Below are 25412 nucleotides of genomic sequence, written 5' to 3' on the forward strand. Positions count from 1 at the left end.
ACCTTTTTCGCCTCAAATGCTAGCATTTCTCAGCCAGGCCTGGCTTTCACCTTGGTATCCTAGTTTTCATTCTACAAGGATTTTGTTTTTACATAGGGCAGCATTTGAACATGTGAATCCTCCTTCCTACGTTTGGAAGTGGTACATGCTGAAGGAGGCTGTACCATGTTCTTCCTTAAAATGTACATCATCTCTAAAGCACTAAAATGATGCTTCTGTGAGGCAAGGCTAGGGAACCTTTTCCAGTTTGAGAGCCACATTTCCTTGTGGGCACTGATGGGTGGGGCCACAGGCAAAACTGGATAGAACAACTCATGTCAATGCTACCTTTGCACATACATACCCCTCCAACCTCCACCCAAGCAAGCAAGCAAGCAAACAAACGTACATTATCAGGGTTCAAAGGCACATTTCAGCCAGGCGAAAACACTCAAGGAAGGTGCAAAGCCCACCTATCAAAATTTCCTGCATTCTCCTATCACTGCCTCTTTTTAGATGCCAGGCAAAAACATTCTTAATAACCCAGGCTTTTTAATTGGGAGGGTAGCTAGATATGTCAGTGGCCTTTGTTGTGCCCATCCTTTAAGTGGCGTGGGTAGGACTTGTTCCTTTTAATATCGTTTATATGTTTTTGTTCTTTCTCTTTTCATTGTTTCAGTCACTCTGGGACACCTGAGTGCAAAAACGCGACTAACAAATAAGAATAAGACTAGTAAAAATAAGAAACAAACAACTTATTCCGGAGGGCTGGAGCTGCAACACTAAAAGCTCAATTTCTAGGACATATGAAGCCCACCTCTGGGGTGTGCGCAGTAGTCTAAGCAGTGCTCCATCTGAGTTAGGCAGTTGCCTAGCAGAGATGTATAGAGGCAAGGCCTTCCTTTCAGCAGCCTGGTGCTAAGTTGTTTAGGATATGACTTTTGCCAACTGAGTGCTGGGTTAGGCTCATCCTATCTATGTCAGGTGTCCCAGAACTGTAGTAACTAAAGCCCCCATGCACTTTAACGTTGTGGATACTATTGTAATGTGAATTAAATAAATAAGTTTCCCCAGTCCTCTTGTGCCCCGTCTCGTTATTCTGGTGTGTGCAGGGATTTTGTTCCTGTGCTCTGCTCCTGAGCTATGCCCCATTACAAAGCTCACCGAGAATGTAAGCAAGTTAGACACTTTTAAGCACATTTGACCAGAAGTTATTTCTTGATTTAGTTTCGCTTACGAAACATGCTCAGAATCACAGCCCAATGCCGGCATCGCACAAAATCGTAACAAATAACCGCGGTCAATTCTAACAAAAGATGGGGACTATCACGTTGCATTTAGCAATTTGACCACCAGACCGGCTTCCTGTTCTGGCAAAAAAGGGAAACCACTCCAAATAATAGAGCCTAAATTATAACGTTAGGTTTGTGAACTCTTTGGGGAACTGGGGAAATCAATTCCATGAAAAAAAAGAGAAAAAAGGAGAAGTCCTGGGTCTGTGAACATATTAAGTAGTGCTGATACTGAATATTTGCCACATGTGTTTCAAATTAGGGGAGGGAGTTCTAAAAACCTCTTCCAAGTCAACATCTCACTTATTTATAGCTTGATCTTGAGACTTTCCTAACAAAATATTGCATTTGCAGGGATGCTAGTGCAGGGAGCTATAGGAAGCTCATCCATTGTACCCAACAACCCCACATCCTGATGATACTCATTTTTGGCTAACTGCTAATGGAACCAATGACCGCCAAGCACAATGAAAAAAAGTTGTCTTGTGATGTGGTGATGTGGTAAGTCTCCCCCCCCCACACACACAATAGGAATGGACTGGAATCTGAACGTCTGAAGGAGACGTTTCATAGTTTCCTTTCATAGGAAGCAATTCATAAATGTAAGCAAACAAACAAATAAGCTACACAACATTATATTTTCTTCTGTGTTTGAATACTTTGCATTTGGATGCTAGATAGCATCCAAATTCAGACTCCACATCTTGCAGCCATGCCTGTGATTAGGTGCTACATACATTTTCTTTCCTAATAATGGCCAATGAAACTCAACTCAGTGGAAACTCAACTGCTACACATCTAGGCTGTCTTCTTCTCCTTCTTCTCCTTTGGTGATCACCCGTAGCTGAGTAAGATTATCAGCACCCTGCTTTAACCAACTGAGTTATCCAGAAGATATCAACTTAAGTATAAGGCTAAGCACTTGTATTTACTTATTTTCTCCCATCATGGAACCCATGGTGGTAGCCTACACATGGTTCCACAGCAGTCACCCATCCAGACTGTGATCAGACCCATCTGGCTTCAGCAAGCCTCACAAACCTTCAGGCCATATCCTGGAACCAAGATTATAAACCCATGCTTGTGTGCTACAACTAGGGCTTATTCGGTGGGAAGGGTTGTCGCTGAATATTCTCCAGCGGGGGTGGGGGTGGAGTCCTCTCCAATGGTCCTTCCCAAAGGTATTTCTACAATAATAAATTCGGAGAACTTCTGAAAAATCACAAGCAAGAGCCCTTTTGCAAATGAAGACAAGGAAGGCCAACCGTAGTGTAAGATGCTGACGTACACTGTCTCAGGAGGAGTGAGAGACCAAAGATGCTGAACTGGAAGGACATATTCTGCATCAGTTCCCTTACCTTTTGTATCCAAGTTAAAAGACATTTCTGGTGAGCAATCAAGTTTTTGCAGTCACAGAAGTGCAGCAGAGCGTCACGGCCCATCTCGTCTCCTTCCCGACAGATAAAACATTCTTTTGACTCTAATTAAAAAGATTAATAAAGTAAGAGAACACATCAGGTTTGCATCAATCAACTGCCCATGTGGTTCTTATTATTGTAATTAAAAGTTATCTCCTCAAAAATGTTGGATGAAAGTGCCACGATCTGCAATTGAAAACACATTGAAGGGAGTTTTCCCAACTTATTCTATTTTAAACAGTCAGATTGGAGCAACGCTCTGGAGATAATGTGTTCAAAAGGGTCCTTAGAGGCAAAATGTCAGCAACCATATATTTACGTCCTTTGAGAAGCCCTTATAAAAATGTGCATTGTGCATCTTTCTGATTTTGTTGGTTTTTTTTTTTAAAAAAAAAAGCTGTAAAGGGTGGGGGAGAGAGTGAAACACAGTATCAGCCAAACCCCATTCAAGTGTACAACTACAAATGATAGTATTTGCCTTTTACTATCCATTCATTAAATCACTCCTTCCTAATGCATTTCTTTATTCCACTGGGAGTTTTCATCTGGGTTTGCATAAAGGACTTGGGAGCCTTCAGGCAGAAATTCCAAGCTCTTGCCCTGGATGCAATAGTTGTTGCCCTAAGGAAGAAAGGCATTGTGGGGGAATAGTATGTGCACTGGGCCCAGAACTTGGGCCCATCTGATTGACAGGCAGCAGCCCTCCAGGATTTCAAAGACCACATCAACATCATACATTTAAAACACTACGATACCACTTTAAACAATCCCTGGAGTGGGTCAACAGTCAATGCCTCTTCATGGGAAATTATAGCTCTGTGTGGGGAGTAGGGGCCTCTTAACAAACAACAGCTCACAGAATTCTCTGAGGGAAGCCATGAGTGTTTAAAGTGGTCTTTATACTGTTTTAAGTGCTTGGTGTGAAAGCGGCCAAAGAGGAATTTTGCACATGTCTTAGATGGGCAGGGATTGAACCCTGGTGACTTCTGTGTGCATGCGGGTGATGCTGTGGTCTAAACCACTGAGCCTCTTGGGCTTGATGATCGGAAGGTCGGTGGTTCGAATCCCCGCAACGGGGTGAGCTCCCGTTGCTCTGTCCCAGCATCTGCCAACCTAGCAGTTCGAAAGCAAGCAAGCAAGTAGATAAATAGGTACCGCTGTGGCAGGAAGGTAAACAGTGTTTCCGTGCGCTCTGGCTTCCATCACAGTGTCCCGTTGCACCTGAAGCGTTTTAGCGCTGCTGGCCACATGACCCAGAAAGCTGTCTGTGGACAAACGCCGGCTCCCTTGGCCTGAAAGCGAGATGAGCACCGCAGCCCCATAGTCACCTTTGACTGGACTTAACTGTCCAGGGGTCCTTTACCTTACCAACTTGAATAAAATTTGGGGAAGGGGGAGGTAAGCCCCGCCTTGCATAATCAATCACATGCCACTGTGAACACACACCATTTGAATGGCAATGCCCATTGACTTTGGGGGCCCCTCAAATATTTTATTGGGGGGCAAAGAGCCCTCAGCCCCTAGGAGATGGCTCCTATGGCGTGCACAGCATGTGGTTTACAGCTTTGGTGTGGGCTTGACCAAGATTTGGGGGTAAATCCATGCCCCCTCCTCAATAATTACAAAAATAATAAACATGACACAAACGATGATTTCAGCATTCAGTAATGCCTCTAACCTGCCTCACTCTGCTTCATCCCTTCTCGGCCTACAGCTAGGTGTGGGGGGAGAAATTTGGTTCGCATTTTAATACGGACCTACCTCATTTCCTGAAATAAAATGTGAGCTTGGAAGACAGCTAACACTTCCAAATTTGCACTTCTCTGAATTCGGTGATACAACCAACTGCACACACAGACACACAAAATGCATGTATATGAGGAGGGTGTGCCTTAAAAAGCCACTCTTGTTGGTCAAAATCAACCTACAAAAATACATTAGACAAGTGAAAATGAGTGGAGAAGGATGGAAAGTTAAAAAGTGGGAGGCAGCCTCTCGGGCAACGGTGCAACCTTTGATAGCCCATATGGCATTTTCAATTAATCAAAATTCCATTTTAAGCTGTGAACAAACTGTTAATTCACTGTCACTTGCCGATGCTTTCAGACCTTGAAGAGAGCTAGAGTGAAATCAAGCCTGATCCTCAAAATATCAATTAACCACGGCAAGTAATTGATTGATGCCTTTGGTCCAGTAACCTAGCAAGAGTAACACAAGTCCAGTTCTGAAGGAATCCTGAATGTTTTGAATCTGTTCCTGGTGAAACAGAAGATAATCCTGCCTTGGGGCCAAAGTAGCTACTGGTGGAGTAGGAGCTGAACAGGGAGTTCCCACCACTGCAAACTGGGTTGGGGGGGGGCAGAAGTGCCAACCAAAGTGGGATACACTGCCCTCAAACTGCCAGGAAAAAGCTCTCAGCCAGATACAAGCTCTTAAGATAGCTGAGGCTGGAAGGGAATCTTACCAGTAGTATCTGAGCCCAGCCTTTATGCTCTGATGGGGGTTACCAATGCAGATTGGAGGGCCAGGAGTAGGAAATTGGCTTCTGAGAACGATTGCCCTCCGCCAGTACAATTCAGAGGGGTAGCAGCAAGAAATAAATATGGAGGTGGGGTGGTAATGGGCCCAAGAGAAAATACATATCACGATCCTTTAACCTTCATGAAAGCTCCACATGGGAGACAACTCCTAGGGCCAAGGTCCCTTCAGCACCCCCAATGAAACATTTGAGGGGGCTGGGCCCCCCGAAGTTCATGGCCATGGTCATTCAAATGGTGTGTGTGTGCCACAACTTATGACTGATTATATGGGACGGGCCTTACCTTCCCCCTCAATATTTTGCATAACCTCCAATATTTCTCTGATGAAAATAGGGATGTCCCACTCCATAATAATAATTTTAGTATTTAAAGCCCAACCATCTGACATCCCTCTACAGAGCTGCCTGCAGATGGCTCTGGCATCAGATAACTCCATACTCTCCAACATTTCTCCAATGAAAATAGGGACATCCTGCTACACCCTCCAACATTTCTCTGGTAAAAATAGGGACGTCCTAAGGAAAAGTGGGACATTCCATCTGGGACTGTTCCCGGAAAATAAGGACACTTGGAGGGTCTGTATTTTATTCAAGTTGGTACCCATGCTTGCCCACACTCTCTAGAAGAGGAAACCAACCACAGAGGACTCTGCAGTCAGTTCAACAGATCTTTATCTTTGTGGGGGGTGGAGTTTGCACAGATTTCCATATCTATTAGCCCCAATAGTTTCATGGAAAGCCAAGATACAGATACCCCTGAATAGCAAGTGCTGGATCCAAACAACCAGGGGAGGCTCGCACCCTTCTTGTGAACTTCCCAGAGGCATGTGGCTGCTGGAAGCAGGATGGCAGGCCAGCTGGATTTTGGTCTGGTCTAGCATGTTGATGCTTATTGGAGGGGGGAGGGGAAGCACACAATATGGTGTTGATGCCATGACAGAAGACGAAGAAAGAACAAAACGGTTCCTGTATCTGCATCAAGAAAACAAGACGGCTGTGCACTGTGTTCACCACTTCACTTGCGAGCCTAATGCATGTTTTGTTTTGTTTTTTTGTAGCACCGAATGCAGTGGAAATAAGAGTAATGACGCCAGGTGTCTGATAGGGAAAGCTTGTTAGGGCCCACACTATGTATGACAAATTGTTCAGGAAATGTGACCCATCTATGGCTTCAATATCTCCACTACTTATGGTACTCTGCTGAGTAAGGGTTGGCTATGTAAATTAAAGATGCCTCGGGATACAGTACTTTTCACCTGCGCTTAGAATCTGCTGGGTTCCCTAAAACACACACACAACTTTTGAGAATTAAATATGTGACACACTTCCCCGTTCTTTCCTTTGTTCTGTCTCACTTTGAGGGCTGCAACCCTAAGCACATTTCCTTGGAAGTAAATCCTATTTTAAAATCTGTCTGGACTAGCTTCTGAGCAAACATGGATAGGATTAGGCCATTGGTGTCTTTAAAGGGTGACATACCCACCATGGGTAGGAAGGAGAGATTGCTTACCCGCCAACATTTATCCGATGAAAAGAGGGACCGCCCCATTCCATAATAATAATTTTACTATTTATACTCCATACATCTTACTGGGCTGCCCCAGTCACTCTGGGCAGCTTCCAACATATATAAAAACATAATAAAACATTAAACATTGAAAAGATTTCCTTACACAGGATTGCCACCAGACGGCTCGGGGGGTCAGAGAATTCCATACCGTCCAACATTTCTCCAATGAAAATAGGGACATCCTAAGGAAAAGTGGGACATTCTGGGATCAAATCAGAAACTGGGACGGCTTCTCTAAATCGGGAACGTCCCTGGAAAATAGGGACACTTGGAGGGTCTGAGATTACAACCAGCTAATCACCTTGGTTGTAATTGCTCTGTGATATGGCTGGGAAAGCAGAGCAGGCTGGCCAGTTCTGGGGGGTGGGGAAGCTAAAGTAGCCAAATTGTTTTAGATGAGGCAGCGTAATAAGAACCCTCTGCATAAATTCAGCACGCCCAAATTGGACATTCATAAACCCTCCCCAAAGAGTTCACTAGTAACGGGAAACTTGGCACAGCAAACTGGAGTATATATTCATTCCTCTGAAATATTAGTATGCCTTCACACCCCTCTGCCATGGGCCCAGCCTTCCAAAAAGCCTCTCAAAACTCTTGCTACGTTTTGCACTACCGAGAGCGGCACACACAACGCTCAGTCCTACTGCTGCCTTGCCATACCCCATCAAGCGGCCTCAAATTAAACAAGCTTCTCCTCCTCTCCCCCGCCCCCCCCGCCAAATAAACATTAGACTGGCCAGTTGAGAAAAAACACATCCAAATACCCATTTTAGGTTTCAGTGTTGAACATGAGGTCAGCAGCACTGATTAGTAGTTCCGGGCTGATTGTCTTGTACACATTTCTCAGAGGTTCTGCTCCATCATTAATTGTTTCTAGGTCAACTGACTACTTCTATTAAGATGCAGTTTGAAATTAGGGTTAATAAAGTGGGGGATAAATTAAGATTAATAAAGTAGTTTTAAGAGAACCAGAAGAAAGTCTGGGCTTCGGCACTGCATAAATTATAGCAATTTAACTATTTAAAGAAGACTCCCTTGGATTTATTGACTTAGTCTTGTCCTTAATAAGCAGTACTTATGTGCATGTATCCTGTTGGGACTGGATGCAGGGAAATCCAAATTACATCACATTACTGATGTCCTCTAACTTGGCATCAAGCGTTCCAGCTGAAATTTACAAGGCAGGAGAACGCTGCAACGTTAAATGAAAAAATCAGCCAGAACTTATTAACTACATGGGTGTTTTAATTAGTCCATAGGGCAAAATGTGGTGCAGTCAGGATAGGGTGGGCTTTGCATAAAAGAAAACATGAAATCAAGTTTTTGTGCGGCCATGGGGCTGGCAAGACAAATTACTCTCTTTAATAACCTGAATTCTATGGGCATGAAACGGAAAGAATGACCTACTAGGGAAGATGAACATGCAATACTGGATAGTTCTTTGCGCATATCTTCCACTATATAACATAAACCTCATATCTTCTTTTAAATAACAAACACAGGTTGTTGAGTGCTGATGACTATGTAGCCAAAATGGCCCCACCCAAAAGCATGAAGGACACACACTGAGGCATTCAGAAGTATGTTTTTTAAACAAATGCTACCCCATAGCAAGCTTACCATCCCAAATCCACTATTAGAGGACAGATACCATGATATTGCAGTAGAACAGAGATGATGTCCATCTAATTCTGATGAGATTGAATCCATATTGCCCACTATATCACGACGCAGGTGGCACTGTGGTCTAAACCACTGAGCCTTTTGGGCTTGCTGATCAGAAGGTCGGCGATTCGAATCCCTGCAACGGAGTGAGTTCTCGTTGCTCTGTCCCACCTCCTGCCAACCTAGCAGTTCAAAAGCATGCCGGTGCAAGTAGATAAATAGGTACCACTGTGGTGGGAAGGTAAATGGAGTTTCTATGTGCTGCTCTGGTTTCACCAGAAGCGGCTTAGTCATGCTGTCCACATGACTTGGAAACACTGTCTGCAGAGCAGACAAACGCTGGCTCCCTTGGCCTGTAAAGCGAGATGAGCGCCGCAACCCCAGAGTCGTCTGCGACAGGATTTAACTGTCAGGGGTCCTTTACCTTTACCTTTTATATTGCAATACCCAGCGGGAGCTAATTCAACCATTATTAAGGGAACTACCTGGCCACTCAGAGAAAAATTATGTTGAATACCTTCTTGCTGACAAAGATCTGAATAACACCAGGCCTGCGTGAAATTCTGTTTTGTGGCAAAACAAAACAGAATTTTGCGACAGGCCTGGTGACAGCGATGGTCAGTGAATGCATACGGATTTCAAACTCTGGATGATAGGTTTTAGCTGAAGGAGTGTTTTTTAAAAATGTAAATAAGTATATAGGGAACTGTTAATTTTGTCTACTACGTCCACCCCTTGGTGCTGATACAGTACATGTTGCTGATGTTATTTCTGTCGTCTGGTCTTTGACCGCAGTAAAGATTGATTGGCCACCCCAGACCACACACATATGGGCTGCACAAGTGGGGCCTAGAAGCAGGAGGGGAGAATGAAAATGTGCACAGACCAGCACACTAGCTAATGGAGCCACATCTGCTTGAAAGCTCTACAATGTTGCACCAGAGAAGTCTGAACTGGTAGCTCCAAAGTGGGAGGCAGCAGTGCTTCTAAATACAGTGGTACCTTGGGTTACAGACGCTTCAGGTTACAGACTCTTCATGTTACAGACTCCGCTAACCCAGAAATAGTACCTCAGGTTAAGAACTTTGCTTCAGGATGGGAACAGAAATCATGCGGCGGCAGTGGGAGGCCCCGTTAGCTAAAGTGGTGCTTCAGGTTAAGAACGGACCTCCAGAACGAATTAAGTTCTTAACTCGAGGTACCACTGTACTGGAAACCACAGGAGGGGAGAGCACTCTTTGTACTCGAATCCTGCGTGTGGGTTTCCCACAGGCATCTTGTTTGGCCACTGTGGGAACAGGACGTTGGACAAGATGGACCATTGGCCCTGATACAGCACGCTCTTCTTATGTCCTGATGCTCTGGGATGGCTTAGGATCTAATGGATTGGGAACTAATGGACTCCACTCCCCAGCCAAGAAGTGACTCATTGGGGGGGGGGCAGGGGATGATCTTCCGGCTACTGCTGGCTTCTGATCCCCACACTTTTGGTGGGCCCGCCAGGGATCTCCACAGTTATGGAGGCCTCCCACCAAACCCTCTCCAGATTGAGAGTTTTGATTGCTCTGTAAAGCAGGAGTGCAGGGCCCTTAGACAGTGACGGTGAGAGCCCTGGTCCAAATAAAGGCTAAGGCTGCAATCCTTAGTGTGCTTACTATGGAGGGAATAATTCTGGCATGTGACCAGAATCACTGAGATGCTGACCCAGCACTGATTGCACCGCTATGCCTTGTTCAGCAACATCACTCTGATGATGAGTCAGTGATGATTATAAGTTATCATGTACCAGTTGGAGACCGAAAGCTCCTCAGAAGAGGTGCATTTCCCAAACATTCCAGATTATAAACTACTCCGCAACACTATTATGCATAGCTTCTAAAGTGCTATACAAGCTTTATAACAACCTCATTTTCCCAGTAGGATTCTTATCGGGTTTCGATTGGACACACTGCCTGAATTTCAATGGTGCACCACCAATTTACACCAGACAAGGACCTGACTGACTAACCATAATGAGACTCTTGTGGCTGAAGCCTTCACAGAACAATCTGAGGATATATGGCAAGGACTGACAAAGCCAAAAAAACACAAATAAATAAAAGTTAGGGCTGACATTCCATTCATATTTCATTCCATTTTATTCAGTTATGCTTGCAAAGAGTTGCTATCATGCAAACCTGCCTGAAAGAAAGCCAGCAATCTTCACTACAAACTCGTCTTATTCTGCTGGAGGCAACTGTATTCTTGCTGCTTGCAGTGGCCAAGGCATTGTGGTGTAGTGGTGAGAGCGTTCGACTTGGAAATGTAAGATTGGATTAACAACAGATAAATTAAAAAGGATATGAATCTGCTGAATTAATTTCTAAAAAAGGGATACAAGAATGGGAGACGTGAGGAAGTCGGGAAAATAAGTTAATTGAAGATGAGAAATTAAGAAAGAGGGAAATTTTTGTTTTTTGTTACTATATGTGTCTTTATCTTTTTCTCTTTTTTTCTTTTGATGTGTTTAATGTTCCCATTTTTGTATTGTATTGTTTTTTGTGACTTTGTATTTTCTTTGTCTTTGTATGCTTTTTTATTGTGAAATTTAATAAAAATATTTATAAAGAAAAGAGTGTTCGACTTGGACTGAGGAGACCTGGGCTTAAATCCCCATTCACGTCTTGTATTTGATGGGTGACCTGGACCAGTCACAGCCTTCACAGGATTGCTGTGAAGATAAAATGGAGGGGGAAGAGGAAGAGAAACATATATACTGCCCTCTGCTCCCTGGAGAAAGGGTGGGAATAAAAATGCAATTCATTTATTTATGGAAGAATCTTAACCCTGCTTTACTAATGCATATGAGTTACCCAAGACACAGACTGCTTCCATTGTGTAAGAGGAAAAGGACAAACAGAGCTGTGGGTCACCAGCATATTGATAACAACAAACTCAAAATCCCTGAACAATCTCTCTTCCAGTGCCTTTAAGTAGATTTTAAGCAATAGGAAGGGAGGGGCAAAACTGATCCCTGAGAGACACCATGTACCAGTAGCCTTGGTAAAGAACACGATCTCCCCAATATTGTCTTCCACACCTGAGTCCCAAGGAAGCACTTGGTCCACAGCAAAATGCCCCCACCCAAACCCACCCCCTGCACTGCGGAAAGACCACACATTAGCCTTAATCCTGTGTCATCCTTATATCCGTTTTATTCACTTACACTATGGTGATGCTGGAAGCAATCCCTCCCCCCAATAATTAGCTGTGCTTCCTTTTGGTTAGGTTTAAAAAAATGTCCAAAAAGATTGGTTGAGAGCCTATGCTGCCAAGCCAGAACATAAATCTTCCCTAAATGTAAGGAAATTTATGATGAAGGGAAAGGCCAGGTTCGAGTTTGGGTCTTCTCGGAATGACAATCACAAAGATGAGGTTAAGTCTAAAAATAGAGGAATCAGATCTTGGAGTGATGGGCACTTTCTTCTTTACCAGTTTAAAAGTCCTACAAGAGTCATTCCTCAGTTGGCAGGATCTGTGCAGTTCGTTGTCATTACTGAAACCACACACATACAATAATACCACCAATTTGGATGGGAGTATTATCACTACTATTCTAGTAAGAATTACTCCTACTATTATTACTATAATACTACTATTATTACTATTCCACCCGAAGGAGCCCAGGGTGGCAAACGCATCAGTGATAAAATAATACAGTGGTACCTCAGGTTAAGTACTTAATTCGTTCCGGAGGTCCGTACTTAACCTGAAACTGTTCTTAACCTGAATCACCACTTTAGCTAATGGGGCCTCCTGCTGCCGCCAGACCGCCGGAGCACGATTTCTGTTCTCATCCTGAAGCAAAACCTTAGGTACTATTTCTGGGTTAGAGGAGTCTGTAACCTGAAGCGTATGTAACCTGAAGCTTATGTAACCTGAGGTACCACTGTACAATTAATAGTAAAATAAAACCATATTCAACACAACTGAAAACCTCTAAAAGCAATTAAAACATCTCAAAACAAGTAAAACCATCCTCTACTCTCACAGCTAATAATTTCAAGGTCCCCAGGAGCAGCATCTTCCGACTGCTGTCCAAATTTTTCACACTATCCTGTTTTGAAGACCTGCATGTTGCCAGCACCAAATGTTTCCTGAAGAGACATTCAAAAAGCCACAGGACAAATACTGAGCGATCTATCCCGTTTCATTTTTTGCTAGCCAGCTCTGGCATTCCAGAAGTTTAAGGAAACTCCAGGCATGTTTCCCTAAGCATCTTGGCTATTACCTTTGGCGTGCCAATCCATTCAACATTTCCCCAATCCTTTAAGAATCCCTTTGTCTTAACGGGGCTCTCAACATGTCACAGCAATGGGTTTCGCAGATCAGTCATGCATTATATTTCCAGGCATTTATCCACTACTTAACGGTCTGGGTTCCAAGTACGGTGGCAAGTCAGCCTGCCTGATCTTAAGAAAGCCAAGGCCAGAGCCGTCTCTCTACTGGCCCAGCTCTGTCATGTGACCCAGGTGAAGCACTGAGGTACAGGAATGCCATCATCATCATCACAGAACAAACACCTAAGGAAAATATACCTTTCCACAGAGCTGGGAAAGGTTGTCAAACCCAAAATGCCTCCAATTGTTTTCAGAAAGTACAATTTGTCGGGCACCTGTCACACCTCAGCAGGGATGCTGTTCCACACAGAAAGCCATGCTCCAAGTTACTGCACAGCAGGCTTCTGGTATTGTAGCAGCTTCAAGGAGAAACTGTCCTGCAGAACACAGTGACCTTCTGGTAGGGGTGGGCTTACCCATCAATTACTGTTTCTCTCATCCCCCCCCCCAATTTTTTCAATTCTCCACATTGGTTAGTGATTTAAAAATAATAAGGGTAATCATCATCATGAAAATTCATCAGCAACGTAGTGCAATTTTCTCTTATAGATGAATTCTTGCGTGCAATTTTGCCCGCCACAAACACTTTTTGCAAAACAATTTCTCTTAATATAATGCATTTTTTTCATTCTGTTTCCACTAATACATGGCATTTTTATGCAGAATGTACCCCACCATATGCATTTTTGTACACATTACTTGGCTGGAGATCTGCACTGCAAATTCAGGGCAAGTGCCAATTTTGTGGCCGTGTTTCAGTTCCCATATAGTTTGGGAAAGAGCAAATTAGGTAGATTCGACTTTAAATGTAAACGGAATCAAATTTCTCTCCAGTCCCTCTCTAATGGGTATATAAGGGATTAAAGAGGCTTCTGAAATATTCAGGTCCCGAGCTGCATAGTGCATTAGACGTCAGTACCAAAACTTTGAGTATGGCCCAGTATGGCCAGTGGGAAAAGATAACTGTTGTCCTTTCACCTTCCAGTGGGTATGGCCAAAGCCCCAATTTCTGTCTTGCAGTAGGAATTGGAGGAGGCAAGCGTTGGTTCAGGCTATACAAAAGGATAAACGACAAGCCCCCTTTTCCTCAGTCGGCTCTGCCCTATATTTAACGGCACGATATCTCTGGTAATGGAGCTGCCCAAACTCCAGCAATTTCTTCATCCTCCTAGTGCCTGAAGGATTAACAGTATGCTGGCATTGTGTTAACTTCTGTACTGCTTTATTTCCCCCTTTCTCAAATTGTTCTTGCCTTTTTGGCCTCTCCGTGATTGAACAGATGTTTTCAGTGAACTCTTGACAAAGAAGCCAAGTTTCCCTCTCCCTCCCTCCCCCCCCCCCGCAACTCGACTTTCACCAACATAGTATGTGTGTACTCTGCACACTCCACTATTTAATCACATCAATGCAAAGAAGGTACCAGGAGGTGCCAGGGCACTCCTGCAAAAGGATCAGAAACACTGAAATTGCTGTGACAATAGGCATGTACACACAACTTGCAAAGATGGAGACGTATTATCTCGTACTGAACCACTGCCCAAGATCTTTATTTTATGTGGTGTTCTGGATTTTGGATTTTTATTTTAATATAATGTTATGGATTTTGGATGTTTCTTTTACATAATTTACTGGATCTTGGATCTTTATTTTATAGAATGTTTTAGATTCCACACACACACACACCCCACCCAATTCAAGAAAATGGGAAAGGCAGTGATTATAAACCCATTTTGCCCTGTATATGAATGAAGCAGCTCAGCTACGGTATATGAGGGTCACTGCTTGCTCCCTCCTGAATTTCTAAAAAATAAAGTGGGATTTTTGAGTGTTCCTGTGGATGATTTTAAAAGCCTCAAGGGGTTTCGTGAGTGTTTGATAGCACTCCCTCTTCCCAAAGGGAGAAAAAATGCCTTGTCCGAGGGATTAAGTCCTGAAAGCCAATGGGACAGTAACAGGTAAATCATAGTGCCTCAATCAGCACCAGTGCTTTTTTTTTTGAGGGGGGGTACTCAAGGGCAGGGATGCGGGTGGCGCTGTGGGTTAAACCACTGAGCCTAGGACTTGCTGATCAGAAAGTCGGCGGTTCGAATCCCTGCGACGGGGTGAGCTCCCGTTGCTCGGTCCCTGCTCCTGCCAACCTAGCAGTTCGAAAGCACGTCAAAGTACAAGTAGATAAATAGGTACCACTCTGGCGGGAAGGTAAACGGCGTTTCTGTGCACTGCTCTGGTTCGCCAGAAGTGGCTTAGTCATGCTGGCCACATGACCTGGAAGCTGTACGTTGGCTCCCTTGGCCAATAAAGCGAGATGAGCGCCGCAACCCCAGAGTCGGTCACAACTGGACCTAATGGTGCTCCCTTTACCTTTACCTTACTCAAGGGCACGCAGTCCCAGCACCTCTTTCTTTTGTTGTTAAAAAGTGTGGCACTTCATGGTGAGTACTGGCACCTATTTTTCTAGAAAAAAAGCACTGGTTAGCACCATAGAGATACAACTGCTGTCCAAGAAAGACAACCCATAGAAACAGAAGTTGACTCAAAGATATGTAAATAGGTTATTTTAAAAACATATCGATCCCCCCCCCCCCGCCCAGGGTGTATAGTGTGTGTGTGTGTATGCTTAAGTAATCTGCTAGTTTTTATTTATGGGAAGGATATTTACTCCCATGGCGTGGAGAAGTATCTCAGATCCTTAGGTTCACATGTTTTGAAGACATCTGAAGGCAGCCCTGTTTAGGGAAGTTTTTAATGTTTGATGTTTTATTGTATTTTTAATATTTTGTTGGAAGCCACCCAGAGTGGCAGGGGAAACCCAGCCAGATGGGTGGGGTATAAATAAATTATTATTATTACTGAACTAATTTTCATTGGCCAAATAACACCCCTCCTTTGCAAAAGAAAAAAGAAAAAAGAGAAAGCTCGACAGATGGATCTGCAATTCTGTGTGCATGCAACTCACATAGAGAAGATGCTACTGGATGGAGGACCTCTCACAAGCTTGCAGATTTGCATACAAAGGCAGCAAAAAAGCAACAGTGAAACTGACCAGCTTTCTTTCCAAATCTACAGCAAATCCAGTAGCCCCTTGCAGTGAAGACATGAAATCAACAGGAGGAGGGGGCGGGGGAGAGACAGGACGCGGGTGTGCAGAAAAGCCCCAGATGCCCTTTCTATTGCACACTTATGCTGATTTCTGCCTATGATGATATCTGGGCAGTTAGACACAATCCAGCTTTGAATAGTTTGCACCTGCAAAAGTTTCGGGCTGGACGTGCTGCTTCATTTCCAGTCAGCTCATACCCCATAACTTCCTGATGAAATCTTGTAATGTTCCAGGGTTCGTTTTTGTCTCACATTTCTTGAGCTATAGAGCAAGAGGACCCCTTCAGACAGCAATAATGCTACAACAGGGATGCGGGTGGCGCTGTGGTCTAAACCACTGAGCCTCTTGGGCTTGCCAATCAGAAGGTTGACAGTTTGAATCCATGTGACGGTGGTGAGCTCCTGTTGCTCTGTCTCAGCTCCTACCAACTACCAGTGCAAGTAGATAAATAGGTACCACTGTGACAAGAAGGTAAACAATGTTTCTGTGTGCTCTGGTTTCCATCACGGTGTTCCGTTGTGTCAGAAGTGATTTAGTCATGCTGGCCACTTGGCACGGAAAGCTGTCTGTGGACAAGCACCAACTCCCTCAGTCTGAAAAGCGAGATGACTGCTGCGTCCCTTAGTCGCCTTTCACTGGACTTACAGTAACTGTCCAGGGGTCCTTTACCTTCCACAAAGTATTGGAAGACACAAGATCTACCCACCGTGGAAGAGTGGCAGATGAAAGTGATGGACTATATGACACTGGCTGAGATGACTGGCAGAATCCGCGATCAGAGGAAAGAGACGGTGAAGAGGACTGGAAGAAATTTAAAGTCTATCTTAAGAACTATTATAAAATTGATGAATGTTAAAATGTCAAGGTGTTGAGAGAAAAAGGGATACAGTGACATAAGATCAAGTCAAAGAAAAGATTAAGAGAACACGCATTTGACAAAAACTGTTTAGAAGTTGCTGAAATAATTTAGTAAATTGGGATGCAGAAGGGGGAGGTATGGGGAAGTCTGAGAAATGAGGGTTATGGAAAAAAAGGTCATGAAATTATACATGTTTGTTTGTCTTTTTATTTGTTTGTATTGTTTAAAAAATGTTGTAAAATTTTTATAAAAATTTTTTTTATAAAAAAAGGGGTCCTTTACCTTCTACCTTTACCTAATGCTATAGCATCAGGGAAGCATTGCAGAACAGCCAATAAAGCAGAATGGTATGTGTGGATTGTCCAGTATAAATCCACCACTAATGGACTACTATTACCTCAATGGGGTATTCGTGGGGTAGGGGTGAGACGTGAAGTTTCACTCTCACACTAGGTTTCAGAAGTAACTACTGAAACAGGCCTTAAGTTGCTGAACCATCTCAAATCTTTGTTGGGGCAGATACACTGTTCTGGCAAGCAGATACCCTCCAACATTTCTCTGATGACAATAGGGACGTCCTATTCAACAACAACAACAACAACTTTATTACTCATATCTCAGCCATCTGACTGGGCTGCCCCCGTACTCTGGGTAGCTTCCAACATATATAAAAACATAATAAAACATTAAACATTAAAAAACCTCCCTATACAGGGTTGCCTTTGAATGTCTTCTAAAGGTTGTACAGTTACTTATCTCCTTGGCTCGGGAGTTGCGTGTCGAGGTCCCCAGGTCCACCCCAATAACTCACACATCACACAGAATTTTTGTTTAAGGTTTTTGGCATACTTTTGGCCACAACTTTATTAAAATACAAATTTGTGAGTGGTTGCTTAGGCATTGGTTGCGACTATCTGTCCCCACCATGGGGGACAGACTGACATTCCGCACAATGCGAAAGTCAGAATGGGGGAATACACTTGGGGGTTACGCGGAGCAGGGTATCTGCCCTCACCCCAAATGCAACCAGGAGCTCATTGCTATGGCCCGAGCCCCCTTGACAGAGTGGACAAGCAATAGTTAGCCCCCAATTCCTTTAACAGAATCCCTTGCAGCAGCAGCATTAGAGGGGCAGGCACAGCCAATCCATGCCCCTCAACCAACCAAACCATAAACCAATGCCTAACCGCAACCTTACAAGTTGTGACGATTTGCTACGCAGTAGGCAAAAACCAAATGGCCCCAGCCAATCAGCCAGATGGACAAAATTCCTACCAGACCCCCGCTCCAAAGCAGACGACCCCATGACAGGCATAGCAAGGTCAAAGCGAACAACCCTATTTTAGGGAGGGAGGGAGGGACGGGCAATCCGCTGCACGGGCGAAAAGAGGAAGCCCTAGCCTCGTGCAAGGAGTTTTAGCATTTCTGGCTGTCAATCAATAAATGGAAACATTAATTTCTTCCCAACAACAAGGGAAGCCCCAATCGCATCAGTGGCCAATGATCAGTCAGCCCGCCTCCAACTTTGGAGTGTCCTGGCGGCCCCCACCGCAACACGTGCTCTCCATGAAGGAGAACACGCTTTGCCTAACTCCATACCCTCCAACATTTCTCTGATGAAAATAGGGATCTCCTAAGGAAAAATGTGACATTCTGGGATCAGATCAGAAACCAAAACAACTTCTGTAAATCTAGGACTGTCCTGGAATAACAGGGTCACTTGCAAGCAGATATAACAGTGGACAAATTAGAAATTATATAAAAAATAAAAGTCATTTTTAAAAAATAAGAAGGGGAAAGAATCATTTTCGACATGGCCAACAACTATCCAGTTTAATGGATTCAGAAATCCTAAACTCTTTTCTGCAAATGTTCTCTTCAGCTCGACGCTGCTCATTTTTATGCATTAGTACAATACACAGAAAGAGCCACAAACATAGGCTTCATGCTTTCAGATCCCCTACCGTACAAATCAGTCCCCTAACACTTTATGATTTATGCAGCTTGCCAGTGGAGAAGTAGGCCATGCCAGCCTTGAAAGCACTTTAGTTTGGTTGCTTTTACTCATGAAGGACATGTTGTCCTGTAATTATTTTGTCATTTCTTAAAAAGGTAAAATCCTTAACAGGTTCGTGCAATATGTGTAGCTATGTGTACTCTGTATGTGAGTATGTGTACGTCTGACTTTATTTCATGGAGCTGGGATCATCACCCCCAACGACTTTACTAAGCGCTACATAGTGAAACTTCAGACAACCGAAAACGTGCTAAACATTTTCCGAGTTCCTGGTGCAGGGGATGTTTCAGGGGCATTTGGTACCATAACGCCACGGAGTGGAGGGCATCGTGAATACAGCCCCATTGACTAATCCTGATTCAGCCAAACTAAAACCAGCTGCTACCTCATCTTTTAGGCCAACTAAAATGACACAAAATAGTGCACAAGCTTCCGAGTTTTTGAGAACTCTGAGAAGAAAAAGCAAGCAGACAGGATAAAGAGAGAAGAAGCCGGCTGAAGCTGAAGTCGTGAGTTCTGTACAAGTCTTAAGATGCAAAATGGGAGGAGGCAGCAGACGTTAACATGCCCTCCAAGTGTCTCAGTTTTCCAGGGACTTTCCCGGAATTATGAAAGCCATCCTGGCTTCTGATTTGGTCCTGGAAAGTCCCTATTTCCCCTGCCAGTGCCGTCGCTGCTGAGCTCAGGGAGGAAGATGAGCTGGCGCTTGTCCAAAGTGTCAGTAGATGCAGCTGGACAGCTGCGAGTGAGTAACTCCTTGCCTATCTATGGCCTCTCCATGGCTGCCGCTGCCAGCCTCCACCCTTGAGCAGCTTGTGGTGGCTGCTGGAGAGTGGGCGAGGGGCAGGAGAGGCTGCAGCTTCCATGGCTCAGCCCCACATAATGTGCTTGCTCTGAGGGGCAGACAGAGGGCAGGGACGCCCTGGGCAGGAATAAAGAGGGAGCAGAGTGCAGCACAATGAGTCTGTTTAGGGAAGCTTTTAATGTTTGACAGACTATTGTATTTTAATATTTTGTTAGAAGCCACACAGAGTGGCTGGGGAAACCCAGCCAGATGGGTGGGGTCTGAATAATAAATTGTTGTTGTTGATTTTTTTAATTTATTTTAAAAAATGTTTTCTGCATCCATGGCTAATCTTGCCCCTTTCAAAAATTTACTTTTCTTTTTGTAAATCTACCGAATGATAAATGGCCTCGGCCCAGTATACCTGAAGGAGTGTCTCCATTCCCATCGCTCAGCCCAGACACTGAGGTCCTGCTCTGAGGGTCTTCTGGCGGTTCCCTCACTGTGAGAGGTGAGGTTACAGGGAACCAGGCAGAGGGCCTTCTCAGTAGTGGCGCCCGCCCTGTGAAACACCCTCCCATCAGATGTCAAGGAAATAAAAAACTATGTGACTTTTAGAAGACATCTGAAGGCAGCCCTGTTTAGGGAAGCTTTTAATGTTCGATGTTTTATCATGTTTTTATATTTTGTTGGGAGGCACCCAGAGTAGCTGGGGAAACCCAGCCAGATGGGTGGGGTATAAGTAATAAAATTATTATTATTACTATTATTATTTAATCATCATCATTAAATAAAATCAGAATTAAGGGGTTTTCTCAGGACAGCATAGGGTGGGTGTGTTCTGTTGGCGCTATGGGGGCACTCACCCTTCTGCTGATAGGAAATTCTCTGTGGGCGTGGGGTACAAAAATGGGGAGTTAAGGAGTGTCACTTGGAGTGAGGAGTGAGAAATGTCCCCATTTTCATTTGAGGAAAGTTGGAAACTATGACTGTGCTGGGCAGGTGGCAGGTTGTGTTTAGGCCCCATCTGAAACATACTGTAGCCCTAAGACATTGTCATCCCTCTGATGGGGGCATGTTTGATTACGGTGGAAGCCTCATGAGACTTCATCTTGAGGGGAGGGTATGAGTGGAATCCCATGGCCAACCTGGGACAATTGTCTGGAGGAACTGGTTTGTTGTATACAAGGCATTGTCACCTTTCCCTCAAGGACTTCTTCTTCATTTCCTTCACTACCTAACCCTCCTACCCTTAGGGCAGTTGTGTCAGGGGGTCAGTAGGTTGTTTGTTTGTTTTTTACTGTGCCACAATTGGCCTTTGGTCTCCCCTTTTCTACATCCTTTGCACCATCCTCAATCAGATTGGCTTGCAATTTGAGTTTTTGATTTAGTTGTTCCAAGTTACTTGGGAAAGTAAGTTGTAAGCACCACGCAGCTCTGCTGCTCTCAATACAGTCACACCTTGGTTTTTGAACAGCTTAGTTCTCAAACATTTTGGGTCCCAAACACCGCAAACCTGGAAGTGACTGTTCCGGTTTGCGAACTATTTTTGGAAGCTGAACATCTGATGGGGCTTCTGCAGCTTCCGATTGGCTACAGGAGCTTCCTGCAGCCAATCAGAAGCCACACTTTGGTTTCCAGATGTTTTGGAAGTCGAACGAACTTCCGGAATTGATTCAATTCAACTTTCATGGTATGACTGTACACTGCCAGAAAGAAAGGCCTTTACTCTCTGGAGAACTTCTGCCACTCCACACAATGAAGTTACCTCCTGCCTCCTGCTCCAGCTTCCTCCTTCTTCTGCAGAAAGAAAAAGACAGCCTGCAACATTCAGCTTCTCTAATGTTCTAGCTAAAAGAAAACAAATGCCTTCTCTGTTCTCTGTTCTCCACTCTCCACCTCCGCTGATTTAATAGGTGCATTACTATGTGTATAATGGTTACTGGTGTGTAAAGAGCGGAATTAGGAAAGTGGAGGAACAGGAACATCCAGGAACTGGGACTCTTTGATTAACACACCTCTATACTTAATATGCACTTAAGCCATTGATCAGTTAATTGCACTAGCTATTCAATTAAGGCATTCATGCCTGTCACGGTATGCTCCAAATGTACCATATATACTTATTATACACTTAAGCCATTGATCAGTTAATTGCACCAGTTATTCAATTAAGGCATTCATATATGCCTCCTACAGTTCACTGTAAAATGTGTACCATATATACTTATAGGCAGCAAATTATCCCAGGCAACAATTGGTAAACATTCCAAATTGCTATCGAATGAGGTGACTCATTCATGCTCATTCCTATGGGTGGCTTGTTCCTGAACAACAAGACTAAGACTCATTCTTTGCTGAAATGTGAACACAGCCAATAGGGAGAATTTTATACTAAGGGCATAGCCATAAAGTCCACATTTTGGGCCAAAGATGCACATATGCATCTGATCTGGCAGAGGTGACTTGGGTAGACAACTGGCCTCCTATGATGAGTTTATGTGCACCATAAAGAAAAGGTCTCAGCCTTTCTCCATTGTTCTTTAGATGTTCCTCAAGGTTTTGACTCCACTGTGGAATACCCCCTCTCTAAAACAAGTCTAACACTACAAACAACATTAAAATATAACAGTTATGCTCTTTTTTGTGTATTTCTTCAAAACCTGAGGTCCACCTAAGCATTTTGATACTGGGGTGAACTTTGGAACCATGGCGCCCTGAGCTAAACCAAAATTTGTTGAGCCCCCCAGCCCTCATGCCGTACCAGGCTTCAAGAAGGAGCCTTGAGGGCTCAGCAGGGTCCTAGAGACCTCCTACCTCATTCCCAAAGCTGGGCAAGCACTAACTAGGCTTTGGAAAGGAGACAGAAGGACTCTGGGACCCAGTCAGAGCCCTTACGCCTCCTTCCTGTAGATGGGAAAGTGCTTCCAAGAAAGTGCTCTGCCCAGAGCCCAGTGCAGGAGAACTGGTTGTGCTGCCTTATTTTTTTAGTTGCTGTTTTGTTAACATTGTTTTATAGATTATAAATGACTTATTGGTCTGTTCATTGTTAAATGACTTATGCCGCATTCGTGATGTTCAGCTAATATCTTTGTTGCTGGTTGGTTAATAGTATTTCATAGATTGCAACTATCTTACTGATGACGTGTTAATTATATCATATGCTTTATGCTGTGCTCGTGATGTTCTATTATGTTATTGTTATTTATTGTTCGTAAGCTGCTTTGGGGTTCATTTGAATGGAAAGCAGCACAATAAATATAATCAATCAGTCTAGTGGACTCCTTCAGCTAGAGGACGGTCCTCTGTAAGACAGAGAACCTGGTCAACCTAGCTATTCTCATAATGGCTGTGCATACCACTGGGCAACCTCATCATTATTTTAAGGAACAACAAGAGACAGACCCTCTCTCCAACCCTCTTCATGGACTATGGAGGGGAGAAAATCCCTTTACTTCTCCCCACAAAACCCCTGAGCCTACTTGTTTGCCGTTATACAGGAAGGGCTTTTGTATATGCATATATATTTCATTCCACCTTGCTCAATAGTTAACAGATATTTTTTTAGATTCCCCATTATACTGAAAAGGGACCAGAGTTTTGTCTTTACACACAGTGGCTGAGAACCTGAAACACAGAACAAAGCAGACATAGCACAGAGAGGCTCAGAAACAGATCTTTTCTTTCTTTCTTTTTAACAGATACAAGGCAACTCTTGAGGCCTTGCACCCCTCTAAAAATAGAGATGAAACAGGGAGACTGATTCATCGGGACAGATACCACAAAACTAGAACTGGCCCTAAATAACAGGGACAGCAGGAAGCTAAGCATGAATCACTGCTCCGGGGGTAAATCAAGAAAGACTCCTGTGGCACCTTAAATCTATAGGGGGCTTCCAGGGGGAAAAAAACCATAATGTTATAAATGGGTCTTTCAGATATCGCAAATGAGTCCTTGGCAACAGGATTTTAAAACTAATCAGATTTTTTTTTTCTGTGGAAAGGGTAAATATGGAATAAATGGGGGGAATGATGGTCCGGAATTTTGATAGATATGGTGCATGCATGCTATTTTTTTTAAAAAATGCATGGTTGAGGAGCATTAATCCCACAATGGATACCTGCATGGAAAAACCCTACTAAATTAACTGTGGGCTTAGCTTCTGTGGGGTTCAGTCTGCTTCATTGGATACATACAGCAGATTTCATGGGGTTTGGGCCACAAAACCCTATGTCATAATAAATTTGGTAGTCTATGGAGCCACACAACTCTTTGCAACAACAAACTCACAAAGCTACTTCCCTGGAACTGCTCTGGAAGAAGGCTGCCTCTTTTCAACCCTTTGGAGTTTAAGAATTAATTCAGCCTATAATTCAAATATGCATGTGTGTGTGTGTGTGTGTTGGAAATGGAGGAGAAACTTGATTCAGAACACATTTAAAGTCAAATCTATCAAATTTGCACTTTCTGGGGAAGAACACGCAAACATAACCACAGCTAACTGTTGAAATTCGCATTTACCTGAATTTTGCAATGTGGTTTTCAATGTGTAGAAAAATTCATTATATTAGGGGGAATTGCTTGCAAAAATGTTCACATCAGTCAAAACTGTATATAAAATGTATTTATTAGGATAAATTCATACTAAAATGCTGGTGAATTTTCAAAATGCTGGTGGAAATCCCATAAGGATTTTTTCCGTTTTTGAAAGCCACATTGTGATAAATGTCGATAACTGAATTTAAGATTAGAAAAATGACAGAGTGAGAAAACCAAAATTCACCGATCCTTCTCCATAGTGTGGGCATGTATGTATGTGTATATAGCCCCAGCCATCAGAAATTTGGGGAACACTGGTCTAAACCAGTGGCATATTTCCATAATCATTGAAAAAACGGGATGTTATCAGGACAAAAATGACCTTTCCACCTTTTGGGTTTCCTCCAGCAATGGTGGCAATATGCACATTTTCTGAAGGAAGTTAACTTCCCAGTTGCAGCTGCTCTTCGAATTGCCCAGCTTGAACTAGTTTCAGTAAAACCCTTAATGTCCATTAACCATAATGTACCCGTGTTGTATTTTAATTTTAAAAGGATTATCGAGAAAATCTACCCTTTCCGTCAACTCTCTTTGAAAAACTGGTAAGTGTTTTAGTCGATATCCACTAATATCCTCACCCACTCTTAATCAATTATCAACAATGAAGTGTGTAACAGTGAGAGGGAAATATCCAGATTTTTTAATGGTGGGAGGCAAAGAGTAAAGATTCAAAACTTTTTGCTGCCTTGGCCACTCACTTAAAATTCAGTACGATATGCAGAAGCATTAGAAATGTAGACAGTAGTTTATGTGTCCTATGCAATTCTTTACTGATATGGCAAAAATGTATTTTTCTTTTTCATTTGCAGAGACTATAACTACAGACCATGGTTTTATCTGCTGTTCCTGTTTCTGCTTTTATGATGTTTTATTTTGTCTATAGGCTTGTCTTGTGTGTAATTGTTGTGATCCACTGTGAGCAATACAAATGAATTGGAGAGGCAGAATCTGGAAATCCAAGTGTCCCCATTTTTCAGGGACAGTTCTGGATTTACAAAGGCCATCCTGGTTTCTGATTTGAGCCCAGAATGTCCGTTTTCCTTAGGACGTCCCTATTTTCATTGGATAAATGTTGGAGGGCATGGAGTTATGTGGCCCCTGATCCAAGGAGATAAGTACCTATGCAACCATTAGAAGACTTCTGAAGGCAACACCGTATAGGGAAGCTTTTTAATATTTAATGTTTTATTATGTTTTTATATATGTTGGGA

General features: G+C 43.4%; 1 protein-coding gene across 5 annotated transcripts in view; it reads right to left on the reverse strand.

The window, feature by feature from the left end:
• The window catches only part of LOC308586919 (uncharacterized protein), a 282149-nt gene that overhangs the window by 241789 nt on the left and 14948 nt on the right, over positions 1–25412 (reverse strand). For all 5 annotated transcript variants that reach the window (XR_014008111.1, XM_081194122.1, XM_081194123.1 and 2 more), the window contains exon 2: positions 2630–2751. Coding sequence is in view for 4 of the 5 variants with exons in the window: in XM_081194122.1 (XP_081050248.1) it covers positions 2630–2751 (122 nt within the window). In the remaining variant the exon portion in view is untranslated. The remainder of the gene's footprint in view (positions 1–2629; positions 2752–25412) is intronic.

Source organism: Podarcis bocagei (genome assembly GCF_964188305.1).
Source record: "Podarcis bocagei genome assembly, chromosome: 5".
NCBI lineage: Eukaryota > Metazoa > Chordata > Lepidosauria > Squamata > Lacertidae > Podarcis > Podarcis bocagei.